This window comes from Carlito syrichta, unplaced genomic scaffold (genome assembly GCF_000164805.1).
Source record: "Carlito syrichta isolate Samal-C Ts95f unplaced genomic scaffold, Tarsius_syrichta-2.0.1 Scaffold101933, whole genome shotgun sequence".
Lineage (NCBI taxonomy): Eukaryota > Metazoa > Chordata > Mammalia > Primates > Tarsiidae > Carlito > Carlito syrichta.
The window spans coordinates 312,378-321,192 of NW_007046029.1; the positions used below are offsets into that span (position 1 = coordinate 312,378).

Consider the following 8,815-nt stretch of genomic DNA (forward strand, 5'->3'; position numbering starts at 1 on the left):
TTCTGAATGCCAAGGAGAAAGGGACATGAGAGTCGTTTCCTTGGCCGGGTCTTAGTCTTACGTTGACCCTAGAAGACATGGGGTAAGAAGCAAGATGGAAATGGGAAGGGCCACTTGGTTCCTAAGAGTCTGAGTGAGCAAAGTCTGGGGGAGGAAGACGGAGCGGGTCCCTGTGTGGTAGCTTCCTTCTGAGGCCCAGGGTGGTATGCAGGTCCCACCCTTGGCAGGAGGCGAGAACCTGGCAGGGCATGGAGATGTGGCCTCATGGACTGCACTGCCTCTGCCTCCTGGAACCTTTGGGCCAGCCCTGCTCACAGTTTTCTGTGATCTCCTCGCAGCTGACCCTCAGATGGGTACCTCTCACCGACCTGTTCCTTGAGCTCCACTGAATTCCAACCACCTGTCTGTGGACACGACCTAAGATGTGACACCCTAAGCACCCTTCCCTGCCTCCTGGCCTGTCCCAGGGCCTCCCCCTGGCATTTCCTAAGCTGCCTGTGCCTGCCTGCTCCTGTTCTGCCAGCTGCCCCTCCTGGAAGAGCCGGTGCCCTGAATGCTGCATCTCTTGGCTCTCTGGCCCTCACACTCTATTCTTCTCAGGCCCATTCTCACCCTCTGCCTGCCTCCTCGCTGGTCCCTCACGACACTCCTCCCTGAGTGATCTCATTTGTCATGTGGTTTCAAGTCATGTAGAGGCTGACGACCCCCAATGAATGCGTACAGCCCAGACACCAGGCCCCAGCTTCAAATGCACACCTACCACCTGCTAGCTACTGGCAGGTGGCGGGGCCGCCAGTACCTCAACCCACTAGCCAAACACCACCCACTGTTTCCCTTATCAAACTGGCTCCCTCTCCTCTGGCCGTTGGCCCGTTTTTGGTATGACTATTACCCGACCTGCATCCATGGATGTCATCATGTCACCGTGGCTACCCACCCCTTCCTCCCAGGAGGTCTGCTCCCCCAATCCCTGTGCTGAAGCCCCTCCCCCACTGCTGGGTCCTCCAGCATCCAGACATCTGCACCAGTGTCCTAAGGTTCTCCAGCCCCCAGGTTGTTCCTACGAATGCACCATCCACATGACCGGTGACCTACTTGGCCTCAGGTGGCCGCTCTGGTATCTGTCCTGGAACCCCACGTGCTTGGCCCTGCCCCCAGCTCTCACCACTCCAGCTCTTACCCAGTGGCCCCCGTTCCTCATGGCTCCTTCTTGTCTCCATGGGAGCCTACACCCTTCCCTTGGGATGCCAGTCCCTCTTCCCCAGTCCATGCCCTGCTGCCAGTCCTCCGGACATGCGGCACAAGTTTGCCTTGTGAGTTCACTCTCCCGAGCGCTTTGTGACTCCTTTCAGATGTCCCCTCCAAGAAGCTTTCCTGAACATCTCTAAGCACAGTCACCCCTCCCAGGTGATGTGCCCATCTGCTCAAAACTGAGGCCTCCTGGGTTGCTCTGGCCACATGTTTTTGTTGAATACATGACTCAGTTCATGCCCATATCAAGTCACTCTGCCTCGGCAGCATCTCTGTGTCCCTACCCACCCAGCCACCCTACAGGAAGTTCACCTCCAAGAGACAAGTCCTCACAGCCTCACCACAGTGACTCTAAAACGTCCCTGGTCCCAGTCCTGGAGAGAGGATTAGGGCAAACCCCATCTGCTCTGCTTCTTCATCTGTGGCAGAAACCACTCAACACAGTGCAACAGTGCGGCTCCCTTCTCGTCCTCAGAATCCTTCTCAACACAGCTTGCTGGCTAGGCAGATGCTACTGAATTCCTGCCATGCTTCCCTGGAATATAACTGGTTAGATGCCTCCAGCGTGGCTGCAGCCTCTGCATGGCAGGCCTTTGAGGTACTCTCTGTGCCACTCATCCTCACCAGCTTTCCTCCCAGGCACACCTGGGCCTCCCACATACCCCTTGCCCGCCCCACGCCCATTCATACTGCCACTTCACTGGGCGCTCTGCTGCCGGCACTCACCTGTCTGTCCAGGCCCTTTTTCCTTAGGTCTCAGTCCAAGCACTACTTCCTCTGACTCAGTGGTGCCCAAAGTGTGGCCCCAGGATCTGCAGCACCAGGATCTCCTGAGATGTCAGAAACACACCTCCTCAGTCCCTCCTGGTCCTGCGGAATCAGAAACTAGGGCCAGGGCCTCCAGGCAGTCTCAATGTGGGCTCGCTGGGGAACCCTGGCCCCAAGAGCCGTGATGCCCTTCCATCCACTTTGCTCTTCCCCCAGTAGCTATGGCTACTAAGCGGCACTGTCGTTTGCAACCTCGTCTTGCTGGGTCCCTGCTCCAGCCCAAGCAGGACTCAGCTCCTGGAAGACAGAAACCAACTCTAGTTGGTATCCCCCGCCATACCTCACTCAGGTTGGCACCAACAAGTGCCCGGTCAGCCCTGGCTGGACCTGAATCCTTGCATGCTCAAGGCCGTCTCAACTCACCACTGGTGACTTCCTGAGTATGCCCTGAGAGGCATGACAGGTGCCAGGTCATGTCCCTGGACTTCAGCTGAGAAGAAGTTTCTCTCTCCTAAACTGTGCTGCTGCTTCCATAAGGGCCCACCCAGGCCTTCCTCAGCTGTTTTTATTGCATTAAAGTCACCTGGTTGATACCAGTGGGGGCAGAGGGAATGGCCAGCCGCTTCCTTCAAAGGAAAGCACCAGGGAGGCATCCCAGTGAGCCACCGGGCACAAACTGCTTGTGTGACTGTTTGTGCCTCCCAGATGTGTAGTTGTGGGGAGTATCTGGGTCAATCAACAGATACACTGAAAAGGGTTTCAGAAGAAAAACTGTCTTTTCACTTCCCCCCAAGCCTGTGCAGTGATAACCCTTAGTGCCAGGTTTTGAATCAAGACTTGTCCAAAAGGAAACAAAGCAGAACTGTAAACCCCTGAGAGCTGGACTCACTACTGCTGTTACCTCAAATTAATTTAGTTAATTCTCCATTCTGCAAGTCAGAAGGACAACTCAGAATCGAGCAGACACTGGTTATACTGAAAGAAATGAACTCTGAAAAAAGAGACCACATCCAAAGTGAGACTTGTGGTGTTAGTAACAGGCAAGGCCCTGCCAAAGTACGAGACTCTGCAAGAGCTCACAGGCCAAAAGCATGAGGACAGATCCCCAAACCACATCCAAGTGGGGCTGAAAGAACCAGGATGGTGCCCTGCACAGTCACCACTCCACCAGTGTAAGACACAGATCACGGAAGCTCACAGGGCGTTACTTTCAAGCTCACCTTGTACTACCATGACACTGGTCTAGTGCACTTGACCAGATTCCACACTTCTCCTAAGTCTCGAAGAAAATCTGGGGTTTTGCGAGACAATGTTGTAGTTCATTGCCTAGTAAAATTGGGAGGCGGGATTGAGAACAAACCTAACTCATTAGAGCATCACTGAGGCCGTCTCCATCAATCAGAACGTTGTGAGTCAGAACTGCCCACACTGGACATGTGTGTGCCCAGCTCAGTTTTGCATCAGCAAATGCTCAAACTCAGAATTGTTCCCAGAGATCATCTTACCCGTAGACAGTGACTCTTCTTAGACTGTTTTTCTATGCCAGGGCAAGGCAAGGGTACTGCGCTTCTCATTGGCTACTGTTAAGCGAGCAGCCCCAGGGGGAGGGCTCCCACGAGCCAAGTCACAGTGTTTCTCCTCTTCTCAACAGAGGGACCACGAAGCTGGTCACACCTCATGCTTCCCATGTTACAAGGAGCTTGCGGACAGCGTGGCGTCACTGTGGTCCCTGCACGATGTCCCACCTCACTCAGGTGTGAGAGGCCTCCCTGGACCCCCACAGTCCCCAGATCTATAAACAGAGAGCAAGCAAGCCATTCCTGTCAGCCTCCCACACTTCGGCAGGACAGCATATTTTAAAGTTACAAAAATATCTATGTCCTCACCATTCTAAAATTATTACATAAGACAAGATTTTCCTCAGGGAAAAAAGCAGATTCTTATCTCCCCCTCCTTCCCAACACTCTCTTCAAACTGTGATCACACTCATCAAACACCAACCATGCTTAACAGCCAGAAGGGCCTGTGATGGCCAAACACTGTGTTGATGCAAACAGAGATGCTGTCAGCAATGAAAGTCGCATCCTTATGGGAAAGCCCAGCAGGATGGTCCATCACAACCTACAGCGGCACTACATTGTTCCTGCATGCCAGCTCGTGGTCACTCTTCCCAACACAGCCTTAAAGAGACACCAATAGATGCCTGGATCTCTATGTGTCCTCTAGAAGGGGCCGATGTCTTCAGAGAGCTGAAGTCTTAGAAACACGATTAAATGTATCTACATATGCATGGTGGATTCCAAGATGATGAGCTTAGACCACTCATTACATATGCTTAACCCAGGGAAAAATACCCACCTCCTCTGCTCAATGCCAACTGACAGACCACAAAATCACCACCAGATACATTAGCAGACTTTATCGATACATCAGCTTAACCCCTGGCTCTGTTTAGCCACAAGATCAAGTTCATAGCTTTCTGCCATCTGCTTCTCCTAACCATGTGGCCATCTTTTCCACAGTCTTCCATATCCCATCTTCACTATGCAGCCCCACAGCCAGTTTCCCCAGTGCTGTCACCTCAAGGACCATGAGGGGCTGACAAGGAGCCAGATTCACAGACCTTCAGATCACAGGGAAAAGGGAACAGCAGATGAAAGGTCATCAAGCAAGACAGCTCCTGGTGGTGCCTGGCCATCCATCCCTCCAGTACCACCTGGTAGCCCAGAACCTGAGGTTCCCAGCTGGACTTGCAGTCTCCTCCCCCTGGCACGCCACAGGTTCTGGGCTCCCAGGTGGTACTGGAGGTGTCTGAACCTTGCTCTGCCCCACCCGCCCTGTTTCTTCCACCCTGGGTGAACAGTTCTGGAGCCCACATGAGGCCAGAACTGTTCTTAACCAGGGTGCTAGCACCAGCCACATGCTGTGCTCTGTGCCAGTTTATAGCCACAGTGCAGGATACTGACACGCATGACAAAGGCGTCTACAAACACAGAAAGAAGGATTTTTATTTGCTGTACTTTCCACTTCCTTAGAAACTTGCCCTTTGGTGACCTGTCCTCGGGGCTGCGGTCCTGGACGGCACAGAGGAGCCAGCACCTGTGTAAACAGCTGCTGAAGAACTCATGGCCTCACGTCCTGCACCCACCAATGGGCTGCTAGGAGGATGCCTGCCTAGACCCAAGGGTGTGAAGTGACAGCTGGGCTCTGGTGCTCACGCAGCAGGAGAACCTGCAGCAGAGGAGTCCTTCATGACCACGCCAGTGCCAGGGCCTCAGCGTGACATCACTCACAGCTTCCGTGGCTCTGACGGGGATTCTGTGGGGAATTCTTTCTGTTCTCTACACACACCCCTAACTCAGTAGGGGGTCAATCCCCACCAGAGTAGGAAAACTTTGCCTCAGTGATGATGGTCTAAAAATTCACACTAGTATTTCCGTTCTTCCTAGTGGGAGCTCAGACACTACATCTTTGTGGCTACAGACTCAGCCGTGGGCCACTGACTTTGTGGCCGCTGCCTTGGGCTCCACCTGTGCCATAGCAACTCCAATCCACAGCAGTCTCCTTTCCTCCCGGAAAAGCGTCATGGCTCAGAGTCACATACCCTTGAGCGGAGGAAACCCAAAACATCCAGGAACGCCCTGGTATGCAGTACAGGAATGCTACTTCAAAGGCTGCCAGGAATGGCTTGGTGGTTTTCTTTCCCAACTTGGATAAAACACACAGACCTCTGAGACTCATTCTACCCCCGTTCCTAGAACAACAAAAGTATATTTAAGAAATTCTCACTCATCATTGTCATTGTATTCCTCACTCTCTTACAATACACTGAGGGAGAAAAGAGTTCTCTTTAGTCCTCACTAAAAATAAATATTACGGGACCCTCTATCAAGTCAGGCAGCCAACACGATAATGAGATTTCAGCAACACATGACTGGGTAGAGCAGGGGAGTGTCTCAAAGATGGGTCTCTGTCAGTGTTCTTCATCAGATGAAAGGCCTTCAATTTCATCTCTGTCTCCCCCAATTGCCATCCAGAAGGCTTTGGCCACCTGTCAAGGGAAGCATGTAACAAATATTAGGCAATAGCTGCATTTCAGCTGATTTCATGTGTCACACTTTGAAGTGAATGAGACCTAGAATTCTATATCTGCCCCCCAGCAACATTCATCAAAGCCCTTGAACCCCACATGACTTCCACATCTGGAAATGTACACTGAGGGTGTAACCAGAGTTGGATGCAAGGTGATGTGTCAGGGTATGCACAGCTTCATTTATAGAAACAAAAATGCAAATGGTCTAAATGTTCAACAGGGAAGTGTATATACAAATTGTGACACCTTCATATAATGCGATACCATCACCCATGGTTCCCTGCCAAGAGCACGTGTTACAATGGCAACAACAAACAACTAAGAGTGCTCTGGCCCAACATCCCATGTCTCCAGGAGTTTTCTATGTCGTTCAACATGTAGTTGAAAAACCTTGGCTTGACTGCAGCAACCATATTATTATGGTATAAATATTTAACTCCTTCTAAGTTCATATCCAATGAAAAGCTCACACAAGACCCTTCAGAAGTACCCAAGAGCAACAGATAAGGACAACAGCAACAGATAAGGACAATAAGCAACAGATAAGAACCTGGACCCTTCACAGGTTCTCAATAAACACCCAATTGATCGTCTCACCTTTTCTGCATGCAACTTTCTTTGCTCATGAGGAAGTGTCGCAGCCTTGTCTAGGGGGAAAACATATCTTAGGAAATTTGTCTAACAGCATAGGAGAATGTGAGTGCAAGGAAGTTCCAGTGCTACAAGATGGGAGGTGGATTTCAGAGACATGTTTATGGTGGCGTCATTACAGCTATGAGGAAATGTGAGTCTTCCCAGATTCCAGATGGGATAACATGAGGACATGGTAGGGACGTTATGGATTCCATCTTATGAGACACATTGAAAGACACGCAAGAGAAGGAGGAGAAGGGAAAGGAATGAAGAGAGAGAGAGTTTCCGCAGGGAATTGTGTAGGAGGATACAGCTCCCAAGGAGTTAAATTTCCCAAGACAGCTAAGACCAGAACCTGGAGGCCAACCCATCACTCACAGCATGAGACATTGCACCCAAGACACATGAGCAGCAGTGTGGGAGCACATTGGACATGGGAGCTGTTACCTTTCATTTCCTTTAGCTTTGAAAACAGTCGTTCAAAATTCTCCAAATCACCTCCCCCAGTAGTGAGACTGGCCAGTTCCTGGATGTCCAGATCTAACATGGGATCTGAAAGAAAAATGTGCCATGTCATTCATGTGCTACTGACATATGTGCTGAGTTCAGAGTCTTGTCACATGGCTGGATCCCGCTGTGTTCCCACTCCACAGCAAGGGAGCCTCCCCAATGAACTATAACTTATTTCATCCTTCAATACTGTGGGAAGCGACCAGTGCTGTTTTCAGGTTAAAGATAAGGAAACGAATGCTCTGAGCTGAAGTGACTCGTGGGTGGATCTGGCCTTGGGTGTTTCTGCCCTGAGGCCACACCCATAGTGCTCTCTGGTGTACAATTCAACAGTGAACGACTAGAATGTAGACACATTTACTGCCAACAAGCACATTCACATCTCCTGACAACAACTGCAAAAGGAAATCAGGACAGACATCATTACCCACAAGTTACCGATGAAAAAAACCTGTATTTAAAAATGAACACATCTGAAATTACAGCTTTTTGGAGGCAGGGCCAACTCATTCCTATTTTCTGACTACACATCCTTTCCTGTTTCTATCTCAGCACACTGCTTCTTTATTCAAGTGTGTTTTAATCACAACTTGAACTCACCTCCACTCTGGGCCCACCGCCTCTACCATCTCCCCTGCCCCACCCAGGGCCCCTTCTTTGGAATTCTCTTGGCACTCCCATGTTCCCTGTGTACCCTAGTGTTTCCCAGCTACTTAACAGACATGACCACTGTAGCAGAGGAGTTGGCTGGGGCCTCACCACTACATGTTCTCACTTGCTTGAGTTCCTTCCAGCCTCGCCCTACTGTCAGTTGATGCTGACAGAGGGGAGTCTTTTACCCTGGGTCCCCTCACCCTGGTGGGAGGGCAGTGATGTGACTCTGCAGGACTCCCAAATCCATGGCCTTGCCCTGTACAAGGCTTAGCTCTGCATTTGCAGACCAAACCTTTGAAGACAGGGAGGATGACTTCTAAATATGTGCATTGACCACAATGCCACAGAGATAATTTGGTATTAAATGTACAGTGGTTGATACATTTGCTTTAGTTCCATGGATGTGATGTAGGCAGTTGGTATCAGGACTGAAGGTAAACAGTTATAACTCCGTATGTATACATGGTGGTGGAGCTGTGAACAGCTGTGGACATGGACAGAATCACTCAGTAAATGTAGATTCAGAAGAGGAGTTTAAATGGAGCAATGTAGAATGACGACACTTAAAAGTTGGGTAGAGGAGAGTCACTACCAAAGGAAGAGGAGGAACAATCAGAGAGGGAGATAGCCAGCTGATGTGGGGGGGGGGGTAAGGGGAGAGCGTTTCTAAGGGACAGGTCCACAAGGGGTCAAGACAAGGGTTGGAACGTACTCATTGATTTAGTGGCAGGGAGGTCACTGGTGGCCTCCACACAGAGTTGTCTTAGTGGCACGATAGGGGCAAAGTCAGATGGGAGTGAGCTGCAGGGTGAGTGAGACAAGAGGAATGGTAGATAGCTGAGGAAAGGGATGTGGGGTGAGGAAAAAGATGTGGGGCGAGGGAGGCGAGGGTGAGTAAGGTGGGGA

At 50.8% G+C, this 8,815-nt stretch overlaps 1 protein-coding gene across 3 annotated transcripts in view; it reads right to left on the minus strand.

Annotated features, from left to right (window-relative positions):
- Positions 1 to 5,003: 5,003 nt before the first annotated feature.
- AAGAB (alpha and gamma adaptin binding protein) overlaps positions 5,004 to 8,815 on the minus strand; it is a 42,524-nt gene continuing 38,712 nt past the window's right edge. For all 3 annotated transcript variants that reach the window (XM_021715616.1, XM_008064649.1, XM_021715607.1), the window contains 3 exons: positions 7,193 to 7,297; positions 6,710 to 6,759; positions 5,004 to 6,070 (listed from right to left, as the gene is read on the minus strand). In XM_021715616.1, coding sequence (XP_021571291.1) covers positions 5,993 to 6,070; positions 6,710 to 6,759; positions 7,193 to 7,297 — 233 coding nt within the window. In that variant the 3' untranslated portion in view covers positions 5,004 to 5,992. The remainder of the gene's footprint in view (positions 6,071 to 6,709; positions 6,760 to 7,192; positions 7,298 to 8,815) is intronic.